The sequence below is a fragment of the Charadrius vociferus genome, unplaced genomic scaffold (genome assembly GCF_000708025.1).
Source record: "Charadrius vociferus isolate BGI_N301 unplaced genomic scaffold, ASM70802v2 scaffold154, whole genome shotgun sequence".
Taxonomy (NCBI): Eukaryota; Metazoa; Chordata; class Aves; order Charadriiformes; family Charadriidae; genus Charadrius; species Charadrius vociferus.
This window is the reverse complement of record NW_009648147.1, coordinates 57,454-82,059: the sequence shown is the minus strand read 5'-3', so window position 1 is coordinate 82,059 and position 24,606 is coordinate 57,454. Positions and strand designations below refer to the sequence as shown.

The following is a 24,606-nucleotide window of genomic DNA, read 5'->3' as shown; positions in this document are numbered from 1 at the left end:
CAGGAATGAAGCAAGAGTCTCATCGTGCCAAAAGAGCTGGTCATTTGAGGCCATCTGCTTTGATATCAGTACCTGGACTGACTTAGTCTCACTTCAAAATCCGGTCTTTTATCAACTTCGGCAAATAATTTTTTATTTTCTGGGTAGGAGGAATCTTTTACTGAAGTTAACAGTTTGGCAAACTGACTTTGAAGCATGCATTAGACTTGAGGGGTTTTAATGAAGGCCGTGAATGTAAATATTCCTGGCATTTAATCAGAATACAGAAGTTCATTGTGTGAGGGCCTTGATGGGGGAGGGGTTTGGTCACAAATGAGTATTTTTAGACTACATGGCATTTTGTTCATACTAGTTAACACTTACTGTTACAGTGCCTTGGGGACAAATGCAGTCTTCCCAAATATTAAATTCCCTAATTATTTTTTCCCATCATTTTTCATTGTACCACTGCACATGCAGACTAATAGGAATCTTTCTCTCAAGTTGTTAACCCTAAATAACCGTGAATTTGCGCTCTAATAAAACGTTGTTTATCTTTTGAATGAATTCAGAAGCTATATAGTTTTCTTTCACTGTTGCTGAATATAGACCTGTTAATAGCATACACAGCACTGCTGACTTGCATAGTCATTTAATGATAGTAAGTATTACAGTATACCTCTTGTGTATTTAACAGCATGGGGGAGGATTATTTTCTTAGATATGCAAAGCGTTACTCTATGTTTAATGTCTTTCAGAAATCAGCTGCCCGTGAGCATTGCCGCTCTACTAATCTTACCAGATTAGCCTCTAAATATTTCAGATTGTTAGGAAATGGCTCTTATTAATATTTGCAAAGTTCTTCCTACTGTAACTGAGCATCTTTATTATAGAGGGCCCCAGGCTTTCATGGTCTCAGAAGAATAGTATTGTATGTGAGGGAGTATAAGCGTAAGGAGCAATCTCAGCTATAACAATGCTGCCTAGATTTCTGACTCTGAGCTCCTGAAGTGTGAGCAGGGAGAAGAGGACACTTCCCTGCACACCGAGGCACATGGCCCATCACCCATGGCAAGAGCCAGGTGCTGCTCCGTGACTTGGGCATCCCTCATCTTGTGGCTCAGCAGATCATGCAATCATAGAATGGTTAGAGTTGGAAGGGACCTTAAAGATCATCTAGTTCCAACCCCCTGCCATGGACAAGGACATCCATCTTCCGCTAGACCAGGTTGCTCAAAGCCCCGTCCAGCCTGGCCTTGAATACCTACAGGGATGAGGTATCCACAACTTTTCTGGGCAACCTGTGCTAGTGTCTCGCCACGCTCACAGTAAAGAATTTCTTCCTGTTATCTAATCTGAATCTTCCCTCTTTTGGTTTAAAACCATTCCCCCCCGTCCTATGGCTCCACTGCCTGATCCAGGGTCCCTCTCCAGCTTTCTTGTAGCCCCTTTAGGCACTGGAAGGGGCTCTAAGGTTTCCCTGGAGCCTTCTCTTCTCCAGGCTGAACCCCCCCATCTCTCTCAGCCTGTCCTCCCAGCAGAGGGGCTCCAGCCCTCACAGCATCTTTGTGGCCTCCTCTGGACCTGTTCCAAGAGGTCCGTGTCCTTCTTACGTTGGGGAGATGATGGCAGACCTCTGCTCCACACAGCTGCCGACTCTGCTTCATTTCATACGGAGAGTATGTCTGTGTGGTCTCTTCTGTGGTCATAGATCCGCTTTCAGCTCCTGTGAATGGTGGCAGAGATTCCGTGACAAGTACCTGAGTATTTATTCAGCTTGCTTGTTAGGTTTGACTGATATTTATAATTGCTTGTTTTCAAAGAAGTATCTAAGCTGCAGAAAATGGGAGCTGTAGCCACAGCAGTAACTGCAGCGTGGACTTAACAGGGTTGTTTTGTATCCAGTTTAATGTCTGGAGGCTATAGTCGTGACTGTGTTATGCACCACTGACTGAAGGAGTTTGGTTGCTCAGCAGAGATTATTTATACCGTGCATCAAAAGAGAGGGAGCAGTGACAGTGATGGAAAAATGTGGAGCATTGAGGTGTAGAGAATGAGGTTGCAGTGAAGATGGGGGTTTTTTGAAGGCAGCAGATGTCTGATCCGTGCAAACAGCAGCACTCCTGAGCAGCGCTTCGCAAGCTTTTGCATCTCTGCTCCCATATGCAGTTTTGTGTTTTATCATGTTTAGCTTGGGATCCCAAGCGTGTTTAGCTCGGGGTCTAGACTAAAAGCTGTAGGATGAAGTTTGCCTTTGGTCTCAGTTCTTGTCACTGCTGTAATGACTTCTGCACTGGCACCCGAGTGAGTTTCTGATGGAAGTTCTAGCAGTAGCTTTATTTTCTATCCCTCGTCACCGTGGTTTATTTAGTAGAACAGGAAAGGTGACAAAGGTTGACTCTGCAGGAAGATCTGAGTCCTGACAGCACTAAGCCACTGCAGACCTTCCACGTCTCAGCCAAGCGGTTTTGCTGAGTGTGAGGCACTCTTTGTCAGAGACGAGAGAGCAGGAGATGCTTGTAGACAAGTGTTTTGAAATAGAAAACAGAGTGGTTCAAATACAACCAAAAAACTATATCTGGTTATACCTTTTCAGGGAGGATTTTTCAGTTTTTGGTTTACCTCTTTATTTTCAAATGCAACAGCTTATCCCATACCTAGTGGCAGGCAGGTACCAATTCATAGAATACCCGACATTAAATGAAGTCATTCCACTAAGTTCCTTCCAGTAAGTAGTTAAGTTCATTTTTTAAAGTTTGTTTTTGTTGATTTTTTTTTTCCCTAAAAATTTGCATAAGAACTGCTTAAAGACTTTAATACACTTTTGGAAGTGAACACGGATGAAAAGCACATCCGTCCCTTTATTTCACTCTTCTTGCAGGGAAGCCAGAACTTGAGGAAATAATTTACCTATTTCAGCAAATACAGCACGGTTTTGTGACTTTCAAACCCATTTTAAACCCGTACTAGTGACGAATGAGCCCTATAACTTCCTAACAGCGCGCTAACTTGAGGCATCTAGCTTCACAGAGTTACAGGATTCATGCTTCTGGGAGTCCCATCTTTAGCACCAAAGGGGAAAGAAGTGTCTTTAACTATATTACCATTAACTGCGTTATGCCTTGCCATGCTCTATTAATGAACAGGTTAGAAAGGATGGAACTTTCCAAGAACTTCACAGAGTTACTCAGTTCTGGCAGTTTGACCCCTCTGTGCACGTTTGTGCCGCTGCTGCGCTGACCACAAACCGTGACTTCTGTTTGAAGCTGTCTTCTCAAATATTTTGCCTTTGTAATGTGAACTAATTTAGATAGCAGATTAGCAAAATTATCACTTCGGCAGTTTCACGAAAATAAGTATTTTAGGCAGTGGTTTTAGATATGATTAGACATCTTTATCCTGAAGAATTTTTAGCTGGCTTTATCTACTGTTTGACTTGTCTTCTTAACCTGGAAGAATTGGATTTTCATGGATTTTCATATTTTGATTTTTTTTCTTTTAAGGCAGAAACTCAGAAAGGAGATAATAAGGTTGCTTGGCCACTATATCAAGCTGTTTTCTGTAGAATAGACACAAAATACTGTAGTTCAGCACAAAAAGTCAAATAAAAGAGATCATTTTACATTTCAATCTGATTGGAGCTTGCCCACGTTAACGGCTAAATACAAAGCTAATAAAGCTAATAGGAATTCTCCCTTAAATTATTATAATGATTATCACAGAGTGATGACTGGAAAGTATTTCAGGTGAAAATCAGTGCTGAAGCCAAAGGGATACTCCTGATCTTTTGTGGGCTTATAGTATTTTTCCAAAAGAAAGAGCTGTGTGCTCCCTGGATTCCTATCAGGCGTTCCAAGTGGTTTGCTGAAGAGCAGCAACTTTGTTCTCAAAGGTTGTTAAATCTTTTCAAAAAAAGATAAGTGGAACTTTTTCTACTGATGAATGCTTTCTGTGCCTCTGGAGAAATAGGAATTGCAGTGTGGGATACTGATGGGAGTTCTTATATTGGATGAATAATCTTTGTAATTGCTGCCTTTTGGTTTGTCGTGCCTGAATCCTGCCTGATACGTGTGTGTAGAGAACTATATACGCTTGCGATGCATGCACGAATACTTTTTATAGTGAGTCACCTCTTAAACTTTGTGAATGGCTTCTCAAATTGTCATCACGACATCCCTTGTCTTTCCCAGCAAAAAGGTGAGTCGAAGGCAGAACACAGTAGGAAAATCTGGGCCGTGCTGTTGTGCACCCTTTACCTCCCAATTGTCCGGCTGTCTTGTTTTCTTCACGCATTCGTCTCCCTTGCCCATGCTTATTTGGGATTTTCGCCTAGCAGGTTTACTGGCATAAAACTAACTGAACTGACTGTAGGAGCCAACGTAACCACTTGCCAAAAGGCAGTTTTGATCTTCCCTGGCTGCCTCTGCCTGTTTTCCTTTCCAGAGACAATCACAGGCATGTGATCCTGATTCAGAGAAGGATTTGTCCTGTTGCACTTCTGTGATTCAGACATTTGGGAGGAAAGAAAAAGAAAGAATGTGATCCTTGAAAAAGAGATCCCCATGGACGTGTCAGGCTAGATTTTGGCCAGGAAGGAAATAGCCCCACCAGGCTGAGAAAAAACATTGTCCATCATCTCATATAGCAGCCTTCCAGTCTCTAAAGGTACAGGAAAGCTCTGGAGGGACTCTTGGTCAGAGGGTAGAGCGATAGGATGAGGGGAAACGATTTTAAACTGAAAGAGCGGAGATTCAGATTAGATATCAGGAAGAAATTCTTGACTCTGAGGGTGGTGAGCCCCTGGGGCAGGTTGCCCTGAGAAGCTGTGGCTGCCCCATCCCTGGAGGTGTTCAAGGCCAGGTTGGACGGGGCTTGGAGCAACCTGGGCTGGTGGGAGGTGTCCCTGCCCAGGGCAGGGGGGGTTGGAACTGGGTGGTCTTCGAGGTCCCTTCCAACCTAAGCCATTCCATGATTCTGTGATGCCAACTCACAATCCTTTTCTAGTCAGAAGGGAGCTATGGTTCTAAACAAAGAAGCCCTCTCCTAGAAAAGGATGTGACAAAGTGAGAGCACTTCCCATTTCAGGCAGGCAGTGGAGCTCTGGAAGCCCCCTCACATGGTGCCGTGCTGGTCTGCGTAGCAGCAGGGCTATGGCAAATGCCCCTAGCCAAGATAAAACTTGTACTTTTGGTTCCAGTTTTGATATGCTCTTTGGTGGTGGGCAAAGTATTTATCTTCTCCGACAAAGTAGTAATATGCTACTGTTCTGTATGGAGCTGCTGATATGGAACAGCTGTAATAGTGCATCTATTTCAGTCTCTATAAATATGCAGGATTTATCACAGGCTTAAATAGAGATATTCCTAGCAGTACAAGTGGGAAGTGGGAGACATAATTATTTGGGAAAAAAAAAACAGAGAGAAAGGGATTTTTTACTGCCTTGAACCAAAGGCAATGAAATACAGTTTATTCTTCTCCTACAACTTTGTCGCTTCAGGGTCACAGTTTTACAACTGTGCCGTAACGAATGTAGGTTCATGTTGACTTCATTCTTACCTAGGAGATGACTTTCTCATAAATGTGTGTAAGAAAATCATTCTGTGTTTAAAAAATACAGTGGTAATTAAAGAATTACAGTCCCTTGCTTCAGCTGGTTGCTCACAAATCCACGCCGGAGCAGTAGGAGTGAACCGTGAAAACTGAGTAGGAAGTGTGCATGAATATAGGCTGTTGACTGTTTTGTAGCCACGAGTTCAAGCCAAGCCTGTCTGCGTTTAATACCGCAGTAATATTTTAAAGGTGGATTTCACTTTTAAATTTTAAGATTTAATACTTTGTTTAAATTCTCTAAAGATGTTTCGAAAATCTGGGTTGTTTTACACGCTACAGAACTCTTTGAAAGCAGTTGGCAGCAAATACTCTGCCTCGCCAGAAGTATTTGGTAGTTCTCGATATCCGTACATGATATGGGAAATTGAATATGAAGGCTTCTGCCTGGCTGAATATAGTGCTGTTAGTGAGCAGCGAGGAGAGGAATGCTGCTTTGAATCCAAAAAAAGTGTTCACAGGAAAACCGTGCTTTGAATTCTTATGAATCTACTTCAGGAACCGGCAGTTTCTAGCAAAAGGTATAATTTGCTGTGTATTAAATCTTAAAAAGTTTTGAACTTCTTTGGAGAGGCATATGCAAAACGTACCAACTGCACTCCAAAATGTACTATTTTAGGGTTACGTTGCATCGCTGTGATAGACCCAAGGGTCTGTACTAAATCCCATTTCTGAGCACTCGTTGATGAGTAGTATCTTTGATGGTACAGCACGAAGTAGTGCACTCAAAAGTCAAATGTTTTACGGGTCTCTTCTGAGCTAGAAATTTCAGGATACTATTCGAGGCTAGTACTTGCTGTCTCATCTCACAGTGGTTTGCTTTAAAGCTCAGACATTTGAGAGTATTGAAATCTCAACTCAAAGAACGCAACCAGAAAGAAAGTTGATTTTGGTTTTTGGGTTGGGTTTTTTTTTTGGCAGCAGTATGCTAGCTTGGGCTTTTATGCTCAAGGCTTGCACTTCGTAAAAACTTAGACAAATCTAGAATATAGAACCAGCCAAAACCACAAATTCTGATTTAGACCTACTTGGCTCTTCTGAATCATCACGAGCTCTGGGCAGTGAGTCAGCCAAGAGCTGGTTTTCTCTTCAGTATTGTGTAAACACAAGATGTTTCCCTGGGCTAAATATTATTAAGTAAAAAAGTCATGTTTATTTGATTTCATTTTTTTTTAAATGTCATGTATTGTATAAAAAATTATTAACACATAAAGCTACCATCTGGGGAAATATGAAAATCCTTTTCTTTTGCACTTTCTTCATCAGCTCAGTTTTGAACACAAAGCAGTTTTAGGGTACCCTGACTTTTTTTTTTTCTTTGGTTCTGTAAGCGATAATGAGCTGGATCAAACTACTGGCAAAGCTTCATGTATTGTGGGAAAATTAGCTTTGGAAATTGCCATTTCCTTTAAAATAATTAAGAAAGACCACAGGACTTCATTTATAGTTCTGCCATGATGTGATTTCAGTTCTTAAAATGCAAAATGAATTTCTGCAACTGACTAGTGCACTCTCGGAGAAAACTTTACATATGGATCCATAGGTGTATGTAAACATGACCTGGGGTTTTAATCATTCGGATGCTGTTTGTTGGCTGCGACCAGCACCAGAAAGCCTAATGACTATTTTCTAGGCATCACATCATTTTGCTTCTGGCAAGTCTTCTTCATGCACCTTACATCTTTCCAGAAATCGCTCTTCAGGGTGGTTTAGTGAGCAGCAGTTACCTGGCCGAGCTGTCGCAACCCCGGCGCTCGCTCCTTCTCCCCTCCTGCCCACCCTTGTTGTCCGTCCGTCTGGCTGAGCGCCCGCAGCCGGCACGGGCAGTCCCGGTCTTTGGTCTTTCAGCTCTGGTCTTGGCTGCCACTGCGGAAGTTCAGCGTAGATTGGTGGGCATCGATCTGCTGGTAGATTTATCTCTTCGGGACTGTTCACCCTTCATGTGGTTGAAGTGAATGGCAGGTAAGAAGATTAGAGGGAAATATATATATAAAAAAAATAGAAATATGAGCAGGAGGATAGCTTATTCCCTTTTTGACCCCACCGAGAAGTGTCTGTTAAGAGACAGAAGCGAATGATAGAGCTGTTTGATGCCAGACAATTATTTTTTCTCCTTTTTTGTAGAGAAAGGAAAGCCTTTCTTACCCAAAGTCTGCCAGCCTTTCAGTCGGAGCTTTCTTTTTTCTCAGACTCATGCGGTTTGTAATTCTAGAGGCTTGAGCTCCCTCGTGGTTTCTCATCCATATTCCTTATTAACAAGTTTCCAACCAGTGTACCCTTCACCACTGCAGATGCACAGCGTGAGAATTCCTTCTTCATCTAATGTGTTTCTCTGAGCAGCTTCACATGTGTCTAGTTTGGGAGTTTGAGAGGTTTATTTATTTTAGCTATCAGCTTTCATAAATTAATGTAAAACTTTTTAAAATTGCGGCCGATTTTTAATACCATGCTTTCAACGGAGCTAACTAAACCTGTAAGGATAAGCTTGCCATTCTCACCATTTCTTCTCTTCCTACACTGGTCTTTTTTTGGTCTCCCATGCACAGACATCCCACCACGAAAATACACTGCAGATGGGTACAAGGTCTGAATGAGTGCGGGGCGTCAGTATTTTATGGATTCTGTCTTACAGATGTATTAGTATACCCAGAATATCCTGTCTTTTTTTTTCCATGGTTGTGTTCTTACTTTGCTTAAGGAGTCTTAATAAGAAATGCAGGCTTGAATTGTTCTTCTGGAAGACTGTTCTCAGTGGTGTGGTATGAATTTGGTTATTACCTAATTGTCCTTGTTTGATAGGGAGGGCACAAGCAGTTTGGGGTTGGTTGGTTGGGGTTTTTTAAGGGAATATAAATAAGTCACATGCAACTTTTTTCATTTTTTCACTTACAAGCATATATTATTATTATTATTATTATGATGATGATGATGAAGATGTTTCTAGTGGCTTTCAATGGGAGATGTACTGTATTTTTATACTGTTGCAGCTGACTGTGTTGCGGTGAAATTAGTCACTGTCTCAGTAGTTGACTTGTTTAAAAATTTACTGTTTTATCTCAACTAAAATTGAAGGCATTTAATTAAAAGAATAAGGAGAAGGTGAGACTGAAAAAGGGCAAAGTACTCTAGGGACTGCAGACAGTGATTTGATTTCTAATTTAAGTTCCTTTTTAATTATTAGTTAAGAAAGAACCTTGAATTATTAACTAAATGTGCGCTTTTGCTTTCCGTTTACTTCAATATAGTCAAGTGCTTTTAGTTTGCAATGGGGCTTTCTCTTTCAAAATCAGCATCTATTGTCTCATTATGAAATTTGCTAACACAGGCCTTAAAGTTTGTTGTTCTGCTGAAATGTATGATTGATTGTGGCTTTTTTTCCCCATCTTGTTTTCTTTGCAACTTTTAAGATGTAACGCTGCTGAGAAAATAGTTGTATGACAATACTGTTTTAAGATGATAAAAGTCCGGTGACTGGAGATTCCTGTGTATGCTGTTTGAAAGATTCATTGTAGGTTCTCCCTAGGAAAAAGGGATTTGAATAATATATTAAGATCTATAAGTCTGGCTGTGTTTTTAGTACTTGTTTAGTCATGATTCAAGGAAGTGGTAGGAAATGACTGCAGCATTCTTCTGTGGCACAGCAACAGGGCTTCTTTAAAAATAACTGTACAATGAGCCACCCTTGCAGTCTTTTGGTTTCTTTGTTTATCTCACCGTACGAAAAAGACAGTTCTGAGGGTAGAGAATTTAATAAAATAAAAAAACACAGGTGAGAACAGACACAGATGCAATACCAGCTTTGCAGTAGAATTACAATCCTCCCTTCTCCCCCAAAATCAAAGACAGACATTAAAGACATGAAAAAGATAACTGGTGTTTATCTTTTTTTTTTTTCCCCCCTTTCAATAGTGCGGCTTCATGACAGCATATCAGAAGAAGGATTCCATTACTTAGTCTTTGACTTGTAAGTATGAGTTTTGCCTATGTTTAGCATGTTGGGGGAAGTGGTATTCAAACTTGTAGATGTAAATACAAGATAAAAGCACGGTTCTGCTGCAATGGGTTGAATAAAGAGATGTAATGAGAGCTGGAAGGACAGAAATGTATTTGGTCATTTGCATGTGCAAGAACTGATTTGTAAGTGTCGCTGCAAGAATTCCATATTAAAAACTTTGAATAAGCAGGGCCACTGTTGAAGTCAATTTTAATATAAAATGTAGGTATGTAAGTAAAAGTTTGTGGTATCTGCCAAAGCTAAGCAAACATATGACTCAGAAAAAATAATTTGCTGCAAGCCGGTGTTCACAGAAAACAAAACCATAAAAAAACCCCAAACATGTGGAAGAGCAGTTTCCTGCAGAAAATCTCCATGGCTGGATTGAAAGGTAAGCTTGAATTTCCTAGAGGGAAAGGCTCTTTCAGTATTTTATTCCTGCTTGATACCTTACTGATATATTGAACGGTTCATTTTGACCCCATTCAGAATGTAAAATACCCAGCATATAGAAAGGAAATTTCCTTCTTATTTCCCATTTTACTTCAGGAATTTCAGTCCTGTGAACTGTTCACGTAGTGACTGCATATGTGGAGCTTGTCTGTTCTAGATAAGGCTGTTTAGTGGAAGAAGGGATGGTGACAACATCAACTATGTCTCTCAGACTCTTAACTTTAAAAGAGACACCGATGTTCTTCATTCTTCCCTGGGACAGGCAAACTTTTCTACTCACTTGAAAAGTTACTGCTTTTGATTCTGCGTATGGGCAAACATGAATGGTTAGGAATTGTCTTGCAAAACTGACTTATTTAAGTAAAATTACCTATTTCAACTGCACTTATTTCCAGGGCAGTTTATGGTTTTGACTAACAACACCTCCCCACCCCGAAGAGCCCAACATGGCTTTGCTGGTTAGAATGAGAATATGTTATTTCCCCTTGAAATATGAAATGCCTCGTTTCTAAGCATACAAACTGAAATACTTGCATTCAGTGTAGGTAAGTTACAACCTGGACCTTCCATAATCAGCGCTTTCATGTTCAGGTTACGTCCTGGTTTATTTTCGGGCTTAATTTTTTAAAAGAAATCCGTGAAGACTTCTTCAGGACTAGATTTCAGACTAGCAATACAAAAATACTAAATAGTCTGTCTGCAGTGAAGGCATTCCTTCATTCCTGGTTCAGTACTCAAATCCTAACTGGGAGCAACAGGAACTTCTGTCTGATTTGTATGTATCCCAGGTAAGTGCTCTGACTGTTGGAAATGGTTCTAGGGCACAACATGCGTACTTGTTCTCTGACATGCATTGGGGTTTGTTTTGCCTTTTTTTTTTTTTAAGGGCTACAAAGGAAATCTTTCTATGTGGATTTATAAAATCTTCTTAATCCTGAACATTTCCAAGAAGTGCATGCAGAATTCTTTAGTTCTAGGGACAATATCCCTTTTTTAAACCGGAGGCATTTTTATTGTTTTTTTTGTAGTACTGTCCTGTTAGAAACTATGGCCGGCTGTAATTGCAGTTAGTCCGCTTCTGCCTTAAACTGAATATATTATGCCAGGCATATCTCAGGAGATTGGTCGCAATGTGAACCAGAAGGCCTTTGAACAACTTCAAAGTTGTAGATACCGATATCTATATCTCGGCAGTAATAGAACAAATAGGAGCCTGCATTCGGCACAAAAAATTAATACCTAACCCAAAGATACTGTCTTGGCAAAAAACTAGATCCTACAGGAAGCATTCTGCACTGTCTGGAACTTCCTCTGTTTCCCCCTCAGTCCCATTCAGGACAAACATAGGAACAGACTCAAACGTTTGCTGTTCATCTAGAACAGTCCGCATGGTTTTGGTTTTCATCCTCCTCAAAGAAAGAGGGCCTCAACATATATATACACACACACAGCTTTTTACGTTTTAATGATGTGGTTTGGGTTTTTTGTCAAAATGAGTTCTTTTTGCAAAAAAGAAAACATCTGAATGGTAGAGGTGGTGACTGTACTAACTGGTAGTTGCCTTTGGAAAAGCAGCGTGTTGCATTCTTGGAGAACTTTTGCCCAATTAGTAAGGATGGCTGTTCACAGTTAATTTTTCATTCAGACAAAGACATTGCTTTAATGCTCACTAATACTATTTATTAGTGAAACTTCATCTTTTACTGCAGTTACAAATCTGTGGGTTAGTGGCTTGTTTAAATGTACATAAAAGAGCTGCCACAAAAAAAAAAAAAGAAAAGCTACCATATGGACTTCTTCAATATGAAGGCCAAGTACCTGCTTGTATTTATTTATTTAATTTTTATTCAACGGGAGCCTAACTGTGGTGTAACACTGTCACTCCACCCACGCATACCGTTATGTCATTATCTTAATGATTTCTTTCAGACTGTGTGGGATTCAGTATGACTGTTTCTTTAGAAATTTCTTTTAGACTGCATCCCACATAAGAAAGTGAAGAGGAAGAGTGCTTTTTCTGTGAACAGAAAAAAAAAACCCCACCCTAATCATTGTCACTTTCTATTTTGAATTTCTAATAACCTCTTTTGAATTAATGTCATAGAGATGTCTGCGATCTGAAGGAGAAGCCTGTTGCTTCACTTGTATACCTCAGTGATAGCTGTGCTTTTATCTGGGAAAAAAAGAGGGATTAATGTTCTCTGTTACAGGCGTGCATTTGGGTGAAGAGCTCTAGGGTCAAAATGGAAAGCTGGAAGTCTTTTAAAATCCATGTGAAAACTGGACATTGAACAACAAATGATGTTCTTTCTGATAAAATGCGGTATTGCGGTGTTCCTGTAAGGAGCCCTGCATATGAGAGAAATAGATGCACTGAAGTATCAGCATATCGTATATATATAATTTATCTTTGGTCGCTGACTCCCCATCTGAAAGATGTATATGGCAGTGTCATTCTGGACTGTGGTAGTTGTTTTGCACTTGACAACGCAAAACTATGATTTTCAAGGTCTTGTAGATCTCACTGCCAAGGAAGAGAGCTATCTTACTGATCTACCGAGATGACTCCTGTGTATTTTAGAAAAATAACTAAGATAGCCTTCTGTGTTACTTCTTCCAAGCAGAGGACTTCTTCCTGTTATGTTTCTCTCAGTAGCTGAAGTGAAGTGATTTGCAGATTGATAAAGTGCGCATAGTAAGGTTAGTAATGGACTTTACGAAGTTTCTTACTCCCCTTACTGGTTAAGGCAACTGTAGTTAGGATTTGCGTCTCTCTATCAGTCCATTTCAGTTGCTAAGCATGAATGGGATTGTCTTCAGCGTTAATGATGTCAGATGAGTTCAAATCCAATCAATTCTGTCAGTATTAATTGCTGTATCTGAACGGAAACAGCTGTAGCACTTGAAGACTCTCTCGTGCAAGTCAATGAGATTCTCTTTTTCTCAGTGTCTCCCATTTTAATGCACTCGATGAGATGCAACAATTGGCACATTTATAATCCTGGTGTTGCTGTTGAATTCCAAGTGGAAGGAGTGTGCTGTGTAGAAGAAATAAAAATACCCAGAAAAAAAGCCTAATTGCAGAACAATCTATGCATAGGGTAAGTGCCTGAACCTTTCTTTTTCGGAAGTAGAAAGGTCACAGATAAAAATAAAAAGTGTATGGCCACTGTAATGTTGTAAGCCTGCTTCCTTGCACCTTCATTATGAAAGCAATTTAAGAAATAAGAAATGTAAGCTAGGAGGAGAAAACACCAGTGTGATCAGTAGCAGAGGCTTTTTTTACCAGCTTCTGCTGGTAGCAGAGCAGTAGCACGGCGCTGTGCGCTCTCCAAAGAGGACATCACGCTTTCATTTCAGGTCATGGCCTTCACTAGGCAGGGAGAAGCTCCTAACTGAGGATCTCTTCTATTTGTGTAGTCTTCATTCGTGATAGTTATCTCGTGCCCTTCCCTAGCCATCGTGTTTCATAGCTGAAGATACAGGGGGAAAAGATCCACCTAACAAAACGACATCTAATAAGGGGTCGAATGCTTTGTAGCCACTTTGGTATTAAACTATATGGAGTGTAAAAAGAAGTTTATTGGTAACTGCTCTGTTCTTTATTCATAAAATCAGTGAATAACGTAGGTTGATAAGGATCCCCAGAGGTTATCTGGTCTAACCCCCTTCTCAAACAAGGTCCGATTGAATCAGGTTGCTCAGGGATATGTCAAGGCTGGAACATCTTCAAGGATGGAAATTCCACCACCTCTTTGAGCAACAAGTGCATAGTAAATAACTATAATAAGAATAAAGGAAGAAAAAAACGTTACATCTATTTGGTATTTCTGGTGTTTCAGCTTGTCTTTAGCCTTTCATGCTGTCTCTGCATATCCACCCATTAGAGAGTTGTAGACAGCAATGAGATCTCTCCTGAGCCTTCCCACCTTAATGGTGAAAAAACACAGTTATCTCAGCCTCTCCACATGCCTCCAACTCTGCTTGTCTTGGTGGCCCTCCATTAGACACAGTTCATTATATCAGTGTCGTTCATGTACCAAGAAGCCCAAAAAGGGACACAGTACTCCAGGTGTGATCTCGAGAGTGCCAAATGGGAGGGACGGATCGCTTCCTTCATCCTGGCCATCCTGTATCGTGATGCACTTGACCTTTATTTGCTGTGAGGACCCAGTGCTGTTGCACGCTCAACGAGCAAAGGCCACTAACGCAGCTATAATGGTCTTCTCGGCGTCAGAGGCTCAGGAGGTGCAGGTGAGATCTGGCCTCTCAGTCCCCGGTGCTACCTTCCTTCATTATGGCCGTTTAGCTGCCTCCTGAGAGTTACTCCTGATGTATCCGTCGGAGTGACAGAGCATGGGAACTGTAGACTGCTTGTTCGGTTGTCAGTGAAATTCGCCTGCTCTGTTCGTGCTTTTATTTTTTCATCATTTAGCAATGGTTATGAATTCCAAGCAAATGTTTAGTGTCAGCAAATAAGAATGCAGATCCCCTTCTTTCCTCAGTGCTTGAGAAGAACAAGCATCAGCTTGGTGTTCTCTCCCACTGAAACACACTTTGATGACAAAAGCTTTTTCTTTTCGTTTTTGGCTTGGATCAAAAATGAGCGTTTTAGGGAAGAATAAGATCAAAGGATGCTTTGTTTTTTCATTCATCACAAAGTGAGCATTATTCCTCTTTACCAGAACTGTGGTAGACAAATATATATGCACAAAGGAGGTATCAAAGACTGTCAAAATATGCATCAATCAAACATTTTGTGTTACAGCAACCAAAGCCAGTTTCTGGAAGGTAGAAGACAAAAAGAAGGAGAATACAAATTAGGCACCCAGCTATTTTACCTCCTCCAGATTTTATTGCAGACTTTTGTACAAAATAGCATTCTGTTACCTGAAAGTGATTATTTTCAAAGTCAGTAAGGTGTCAACTCAGAAAAAGGATGATGTAGCCCAAATGGGAATGGAAACTTGAAATTAAAGGTCTTTAACTGGCCTTCTCGAGGAAAGAAGCTATGCTGCGGGTTGAGCAGGTCATTTCTGTCGTCACAATGTGACTGAATAACTGGGATCTACAACGCACTGTTAGTACAGCAATGTGCAAATGAATGTTACGGTATCGGAGATTCCAAGTATCCTTACTTTTAATTGTTTAATCCTATTAAACTTAATTGTATTCGGTAATAATTGTATTTATTGTAGTATAGATTTTTTAAGCCTCTTAATCTTTAAGCATCTTGTAGCCCACTTAGTTTTTATGTTTGCAGATGTATTGAGAATATCATGCGCTATGTGAAAATTCACTACATTCATAAACGGTCATGAAATACGAACGTGGATCTGCCATCTGGGAATTATTTCTGTTGGCATATCAGTAGGATTAAGGTTTGGAAAAGCAGGAATCGGACTAACTCGTGCATCCTGTCTGTTGAGGCTGTGTTCGGGTGCTCTGGTTAAGCTATGCGCTTGGGTACTCCCCAGCGTGTGCGTTATCAAGGCTCGCATCTGTTTTCAGCCGTTCAACGCAGCACATCTGCATTTAGCTGTGAAATTACGCCAGTTTATTCCATAAAAGAGAAATGTTAAGAGTGCAGTATAGGAAAGTCCTTCCTGCTTCTTTGAGTCCACTCTTTTGTTGATATAGGCAGCCAAGTTTTGTGATTCTATTTAAAAGCTGATCAGTCTTCATCTTAAAAATAGATCACCTGTCTCAATTACTTTACCAAAACCTGTTTAATTATACCAGTTTTGTAATTGTTAGAAAACTTCTGTTGATTTTAACCTTATATTTATTACACAGGTATTGTACGCTTATTTATTATTGTACCAGTATTTTCCCTTCCAACTCTCCTCCATGGAGACCACGCTATATGCTCTTTGTCTTCAGTCTTTATTTCCATCCCTCTTAAACTGTTTCGCCAAGCTGAAGTGACTTTGCTTCTCTGCGAAGTTATGATGAGTAAGTGAATGGATAGCCTAGTGGCAATTTTCTGCTCCTATTGCTGTTTCAATTCCCTTTTCTGAATGTGAGTGGCCAGAACTGCACACAATACGAGGAGGGATTTTACTGCTGTACGTAAGGACATTGCTGTCACCCTAGTTCAAATTTGTTCCCAGACTGTGGCAGCGTCCTGCTGGTGACTCATTCTGGACTGTCATCTTTGGGTTATAACATGGTTTTATTTCTTTTTAACCACTTCCTACTATTAAACCACTGGTTGTACAATGAAATCCTAAGTACACAATCAGGCACAGTTGCTTCTGTTACTGGTCCTCCGATCATACGGTTCTTCCCTCTTACTATTAATGCCTCTTAAATTATTTTAAGTGGCACTTTCGCTAAGCTACTTCTACTTTCTCAACAAAGATAAGCAAAAATTTTCTAGGAAAAAAACCCTGCCATTAAACTGATTAAGGTACTCCGCTTCCGCTGATACTCTCCTTCCATCTCAGTAATGCTCTCTCTAGCAAAAGCACAAAAAGCACTGTGGCACACGAGTGCACCTTGGTTGTGTTTTGACCTATGCTTAAAGACCCTTTTCACTCTTGAGCGTTATTGTTTTCTCCTTTCTTACATGTCTTACATTGCAGTTCTCAATTTATGCTGAAGTGTTGTGAACTTCAGCCACAATTCTCCTGGCTGGTCAGTTCCCTTTATTCTTGCAGTTTTACTGCTTACCCTTGACATCCTTAACTGGCATATGGCATTTTGCCCAATAAACTGCTGCTCTTTGCTTTCCTTTTCTAGCTATGATTGCTCTTCCACCACATCCTTTTTATTCATGTAATGATTTGGATGGACAAACCTTCCACTTTAGTTCCTTCGCCTTGCTGGTCAAGACCTCTTGAGTTTCTGTACAAACATTTCAGTTATTTCTCTCTGACTTCTTCCTGTCAAGTTAATTTAAGATGCGCTTTTTCACTTCTGAAATCTCCTTTCCCATCTTGCTTTTTCTAACAGAGTCACTGGAGGTGAATTGTTTGAAGACATAGTTGCAAGAGAATATTATAGCGAAGCAGATGCCAGGTAAGTCATTTGTTTTTCTAAAGTTGCCCTTAATAATTCTAGGATAGCTACTTAAATATCTCATGGTGTTTGGCATCAGTTTCACTAGCCCAGTCTGAGAGACTCTCGGATTTCTGCTAGAGTTCTCCTAGACTTGGAAGGGCACGGTTTGGCGTTTTGAGCTCACGACTGTGTGGTGGAGAACTTGTGTGAAGTCTCGATGTCTGCTGATCCGGAAGAGCTGAAATTGATCTCCGTTTATTAAAAACTTTGTAAACTTGTGAAGTTGTTAAAATCTTACCCGGTTTTCTCCTCTGCAAGCTGGATGTAACGTTTCAGCTATATCATACAGGGATTCTTGCATTTGCTGATCGCAGTTTGAAATACATGTTGGTCTTGAAAGAATTGTACATTAAATACCATTTTTGTTCTCAGTCCAGAAGTACTAATTTCATACTTAAACGTTTTTGTTGTGTTTCATCAATAAGCAATTATACTGTACATCTCATAGTCTGAGCTCAAATTTGAAATCTCTAGCAATTTTCTGCAAGTGCTTGTTGAAAAACTTGAAGAGTAAGTTGACGATTATCATAATTTGCATGCTGACATAAAGTATCGGGACTATTTTTCCATCTCGGAATCTGTTTGCCCTCATATAATAATAAATCTTCAGTATTCTCATATAATTACGAATCTTTAAACGTTGCAGTCAATTACTTTAAAGAAAATACGTTCTACCACTACACTCTTCACAGAAAATTTATCTCGAAGTAAATTTAAAGAAGCCTCATGTTTTTGTGTGTTCATAGTCACACTCCACCATTGATAACACATTTAGTACATATAATTTTCAGTTCTTCATTTACATTTGGAATTAATTGGCAAATGACAGGAAAGCATTCAGTTTCCCTAACAACAGTGGTAGGATAATAAAGAACAAACAAGAAATTACACTGAATATTAGGAAGCTTCCGCTGTTTATTGCTCTCACTAACTTCTGTAGGAATGGTAGAAACATCATTACTTTAAGCATTTAAATGTGGAACAACACATAGCAAAACATGCTGTAGAAGAGAAAACAAAATTAGTTATTTGGGTGAGGTGGAAGGAGAGAAGCTATGTTTAAAACATTTCTGAATGATTTTTTGCCTGCTGCGATTCAAGCAAAATTTCTAATATTGATGCCAAAGGCCAGCATATGGTGTCTTTGTGTGTTTTTTAAGATACTTGTGATTTAAAAGGAAAAATTGCAATGATTTTTTTTCTGTTCTCAAATTATGACATATTGGAAGGGGCTATGCATATATATAGAGAGAGGATATATATATATGCATTTTATATATTCGGTAAAAACTTGATCAAATAAGTGAAATACCTAGTTATCGTGCATCTCTGTATTTTTATATATTTATATATATATTCATGTGCGTGTATATATATATCTATATCTATATATATAGTGCCTGTGTGTGTGTATCCCTGTAGAAATAGTTAACGGACTTTGTAGATGCATATCCTAGGACTGTATTACTGGTCTGCTCCTGCAAGCCCTTACTCACGCAAGTAGTCGTTACTCGTACAAGCAGTCCAGTTCAATGAGTTGTGAACTACTGGCGTAAGAAAGGGTTTTCAGGCTTGGGCTCCAGTTACTGATTTCTGACCATTCCTTCTGAATTCCATGGTCAAAACGTTCTGGATGAGCAGAATCAAATCCTTGGCCCTTGCTACTATGTATGACGTACAGTCACTGACTTCTGCCACAAGGATATCTATTAAAAGAAAAAGTTACAAGCTCTTGTGGTGCCGAAAAATATCTGAAAATGCTCCAGTGCTCTGAAAGATGAGTGCTTTAGTTGTGCTTTTTGGCATTGTAGGGGGTGGCCAAAACTTGCAAACCTGGGCATGGAAAAACAGCTGCTAATTGAATTATTCAAAGCACCAAAACAAAACGTTTGCCTACATTTTTAATGTGGATTTCCATTTCATGAGTGACTCCTAACTAAAATAGTGCTTGATGATATTTTAAATGAAAATGCATGCCACCTTTTTGAATGACTTGGCTTTATTCTACTAATAGTTTTAAAGAAACCATTAGATCCAAAATGAGAAATGTTTTGCTTTTCCTTAGCTTTTGACTTTTTTTTGTTTCATTTGTTTTCCATATATCATTTCATTTCTGAGCATTTTCTCATTTCAGCACTTGTGGTAATGTTAACTTCACTGTAAAAAATTTAAAAAAACAAAACATATCACTAATTGTTTTATTGCCTCCACTTTGTTTTTTCTATAGCAGTTTTTGGAAACTGAAAAAAGCTTCCATACTGCTGAATGAAAATACAGTCTAATTATCCTGTCTCATAGGTGTCATATGTTCCATGTTAAATGTCTTGTTTGCTTTGGTTTGGTTGGGTTTTTCTTTTTTGGTTTGCTTTGTTTTTTGGATGTGTTAGAGCTGGAAATATCTCTATATTCAACATTGTTTTGTTCCAGTTCAATGTGCAATCGAGACTTGTCAGGAGGTGTAAAATTGGTTTTGTTCTTTATAATTTTTTTAAGTTTTATTTTATTTTGTATTTATTGTGATTATGTGCCTTTAAAATGTTCTCCCTTCCATTCTGCCCTTGTATCTTTGCAGTCATTGTATACAGCAGATTCTAGAAAGTGTTAATCATTGTCATCTAAATGGCATAGTTCACAGAGACCTGAAGGTCAGTATCTGGTGCCCATCAATTGGATATAAGAGTTTGGGGTTGTGTTTTTTTCCGCTGGGTAGGGGCAGAGGGTGGGTTGGCTGCGATGTTCCCTTGCCTATCTTACTCACCCTCAAAACAACTAGACGAACAAAATAATGCATGATGCCTCTTTCCAGTTTGCAAGTCTACAGGCCTAATATACATCATGGCAAAAGGGGGAATGGTTGCCAAAAAAAAACTGTCTCCTTCCAAGGCGCTGGATTTATCCCATGCTGTCAAACGTGTCTGGTGGTCTCTTCCGGCTGTCCATGTATCGCTGTGTACGCACATGGAGGTGAACTTTGGCTGTGATGTATGTCAGCTTGCAGATTTACACGCCACTTCTGTTCTGAGACCCCGGGCTGCAGCCGCAGAACAAACCGGTCGCACACTGCTGCGTTAGAGTATGACGAACCCTCAGGCAAGTGATGCTAATTGCCGGCTAAATTGGACGGCGAGAAGTTAATAGTTTACCTAAAACACCTCGCTTGGAGGCACCGTTTTTTGGTGCCTCAATGGCCGCTATAATTTCTGATGCCTCTGAGTAAAGGAGGAAAAAATACAGAGCATGCCAAATATTTAATACGACCCCGTCGACGGATTATTGGCAAAATTTGTGTGCTTTTTCTGACAATTTTTAAAAAATACATAATTAAAAAGAATAATAATAATACCAAATTAAACCCCCCCCAAAAAAAGCAGGTCTCCGAGGCGGGGTCCCTCAGCCTGAGGCCGTCGTGCTCTGAGCGGCGCGGGGCGGTGCGGCACGGGGGCGCCCCTGGTCTTTGCATGCAGTCATTGCATTCAGCAGATCCTGGAGGCTGTGCTCCACTGCCATCAGATGGGCGTAGTCCATCGCGACCTCAAGGTGAGTGCTGCTGCCCCGCCGAGCCCTCCCCAGCCGCAGCGGAGAGCAGCAAACCCTAGCCAAACACAGCCTTGACCGGTGGAAGTGTAAATGCTTTTCCTTTTTTCCTTTTTTTTTTCCCCCCTTTTTTCCCTTTTTTTTTTTTTTTTGTTGGTTGGTTGGTTGGTTTTTTAACTTCGCTTCACCTATGCACAAGAACAAACTGCTAACATTCACTGGAGAAAATCTGCTACAGGCTTGCCAATACCTTGTTGTCCAGCCACCAGAGTCTGCTGGCACCTCTTGTCATAGAATCGTCTAGGCTGGAAGGGACCTTTAAGATCATCAAGTTCATGAATCCTTTTGGTTGGAAGGGACCTTTAAGATCATTGAGTTCGTAGAATCCTTTTGGTTGGAAGGGACCTTTAAGATCATGAAGTTCGTAGAATCCTTTTGGTTGGAAGGGACCTTTAAGATCATCGAGTTCGTAGAATCCTTTTGGTTGGAAGGGACCTTTAAAATCACCGAGTTCGTAGAATCCTTTTGGTTGGAAGGGACCTTTAAAATCATCGAGTCCAACTGTTGTGAGCACCAGGGAGAACAGGAGTTGCTTTTCAAGCATTCGGTGTATTCGTTGAATACACTCTCTTCCTCTCTGTCATGGAGAGCTTTTGGGGCAGGGTGTGGGGGGAACTTTCTGTCTCGCATCAGCATAACTTGGGAGTGCTTCTGAGAAGCACGCTAGCATTTGCATGTCACACATTTTAGTGACGAAAGCCCAGCTGCTGTGGGATTGCTGGCACAAAGACCTCTCTCCTCCAGACAATGGCTGGGCTACAGAACATCTTTAGAAAGCGTGAATTTCTACAGTGTTCTCACCGTGATCACCTGAGAAGTGGAGTTCCTTCCGGACGAAGGGTAGCGTTGGGATAGACGCTTCAGAAAGCAAACTCTTGTGTTGAGAAGAATGTTTCCTCTTTCTTAACCGCGTACATCTATCCAAATGGCTGGAGACACCTGCTGCAGAAATGCTCTCTGCATTTAAAGCGTGCTGGCATGGAAAGAAACAAGCGAAGATCATCATCTTTTACTGGGAAGCTCAGGGAGACAAGTCTGTCTCAAAGATGGTAGGAAACGAGCCGTGTGGATAAGGGAGAGGACTTAATTCGGGCACTTGGGCTTCAAGATCCTCAAGGAAAAAAAGGTTGTTTATTTAGAAATCACATGGAAGTGCGCTGTCTGAAATACCAGATCCTTTACAAAGGCAGAGAAAAAATGGCACGTGGGCGAGGGCAGTGAAACACACTAATTCCTTCTGGCACAGCTTCTTTGTCTCTTCTTTTCCTTTCTGCATGAGTTACGGGGAGCGGGAATTTTCTCCCAGGATAGGAGTTGTCTGGTGGTTATCATTAGTAATAACATTGGAATCAGAATGCCGTCATCTTCCTTGCCATCCTTCACTCCCGAGTAAACAAGTGTTACAGTCATTGTCTGAATTTATAAAAGTCTCTGTTGGTGTCCTATAGGGACATAAAGGGTTACGCTCTGAAAGCTCAGAGAACATGATGGATTTCAAAGACGCATACACAAAATTCTCTCCCCGTTTTGTGCTTCTGGATTTCCCCTTGTCACGGTTGTACAACAGGAGGCTGACGAGTCTCTTATCCAACCTGTAAATCTTGCATGGCAGGCGGATAACGTGGAACAAGTTTCAATGAAGGGATTGTCAGATTTGTCCAGCTGCTCCAGCGATTCCTGTCCTCACCGTACACGCAGTTCTAAGCTTCTAGCCTGAAAAGGAATTGAAAACCAAAGGATTATAGCCACGCAAGCTGATAGAACAAGGAATGCTCTCTAGTACGTTTCATACATTCACGCAAAATAACTTTTTCTTTGGAAATGCATTAAATCCAGCTGTTCCCTGCTCCAAACCGTGTGTGGATTTCTTACCCTGGCAAATCCAGGATGAATTGAGAGAAACAGTGCGAGGAGAAAAACGTGTCTGCCAAGTTGGAGTACCCGGTTTCATTTCTGAAAGTGAAAACTTCAGGAAGCAGAAGACTGTCCTTCTTCAGTGACTACTTTGTGGCAAAAGAGAAAAACCAGAGTGAAATGAAAAACTGTGGTGAAATCCCAGCAGAACTCTCTGTACCAAAAAGAAGATGCCGAGGCCCAAGATGAGGACTACAAGACCTGTAGAAGATGGTTATGGCCTGGCATGGATCCTTAAACTGCAAAACTTGACAGATTTCTTTTTCCCCAATAACTCCGACCACAATTTGATGGCATGTTTGGGGGCGGGGAGGGCAACGAGAGGAGGAGATTTTGGACAATCTCATTTTATTTAACTTTCCTTTTAGCATAATTTAGTAGCGAACAGAGCGTAGCTTTTGCTGCCTCTTATGACCTGCAGAAGCACTTTTTGCTGTTCCGTTTGTAATCCTTGGTGTAAGTCAGGGTGGTGGTGGGTCCTAGATCCAGAAGAAGTTAACCTGTTAGTGGCAGTCTGGCTTTAACAGCTGGTAAAAGCGCACTTCCCGGTAGGAATTCCAGTTCTTGGCAGTCAGCGGCATTGCTGCTTTTGTGAAACTCTACGAATCGGACCCTCTCACACTCCCCCCAAAAAGCCAACACTCTAGTTGTATGCCAGCAAAAATACACAGAGGCATAAATACTGGAGCTCTAAGAATTAAAGAACTTTGAAAAAAATAACACATCAATCATGTTAATGTATTTGTAAGTCATTTTAGTAGTTAACGCTGCCATTCTACATGCCTGACGGCAGCCAGTCCACCGGTGACACTATTGAATCCAAAGTACGAGTCCTGCGTGCCCTGCACTGGGCTGTTAATGTTTTCCAAGTAATTGCAGTCATTCTAAGTTAATGCATGCTAATTATCTAGTATGCCTCTCGTCAGCCCGAAATGACAGCTGCGTGTTGTTTAAGCGCATAGTCCCACACAACCGTTGCCCAAAAGGCTGGTGTCTGGCACAGAAAGAAATCGGGAAATCTGCTTCGGCTTCTGTTGAAACACGTTCACCTGTACAACGGTATTTCCGCAGAGCAAAGACACTTAATGGAATTTAAAAAAAAACAAATCCCAAAGGAAAAAAAAAAAAAAACCAACACGCAAAGAGCCAAAAATTCTCAGCAGCAGAAACCACAAAACTACTATTTTGAATGGGATCACATGTTGGGAAGTGATACGCGCTTGGTAGGTTAGTGCTTGTGTTTCCACCGAGAGGGTGAGGCATTTCACTGCTTTTGGCTTGCTGAAGGTCACAACCAAATGGGATCATTCATTGCTTTAAGAGGTTTATATAAGGAGTGCGTTCCAGGAAGTGCTTAACTGTAAACTTCTCTCCTTCTGATAGGGAACCGTCGAGAACTACAAGACGATGGTGAAATTAGTATAATTAAATGACAAGCAGTGTGCCACTGCTGACATCAGTGTTGGTGAACCTAGAGGAGAGTCCTCAGCTCTTCAGTCAGTGTTTGATAGAATGTAGTTGGTTACTGATAATTGAAGTGAATATAAAGGTTATATTTTATTCTGCGGGACCTTAGTCTCAATTTTAAAAAAAAAAGTGGAAATAGAAGATTCATCAAGTAACTACTGATGAAGGGTTTTTGATACTGTCTTTTCTATGACATAGCAACAAAGGGATGAGTGAGAGAATGGTGTTTGTAAATTGCTGAAAAAATGTTCCTTTACAGTTTGGTGACAGGCGAAGAAATCACCTTTAGACTAAAGAGTTTGTCAGGGCCGGTTGTGTTGTTAATTAATACAAGTGTCACAGTGGTTGAAGTCTTAATTAGGCTCAAGCATATTTTGCTGGATACTTGACAGATGTATTAAAGATAGCCTTCGCTGAAAGAAGCTTATGATCTTAATTGTTTCCAAGCTCAGTACTTGCGTGGGATTAACTGTAATCACATAAATAGTCCCTCGGACACCTATATGATTGCTGCTGGGCTTAAAAGGAAATAC

At 40.6% G+C, this 24,606-nt stretch overlaps 1 protein-coding gene across 1 annotated transcript in view; it reads left to right on the top strand.

Annotated features, from left to right (window-relative positions):
- CAMK2D (calcium/calmodulin-dependent protein kinase II delta) overlaps positions 1 to 24,606 on the top strand; it is a 164,075-nt gene that overhangs the window by 87,189 nt on the left and 52,280 nt on the right. The window contains exons 3-5 of the mRNA XM_009883941.1: positions 9,496 to 9,550; positions 16,991 to 17,056; positions 19,671 to 19,743. Coding sequence (XP_009882243.1) covers positions 9,496 to 9,550; positions 16,991 to 17,056; positions 19,671 to 19,743 — 194 coding nt within the window. The remainder of the gene's footprint in view (positions 1 to 9,495; positions 9,551 to 16,990; positions 17,057 to 19,670; positions 19,744 to 24,606) is intronic.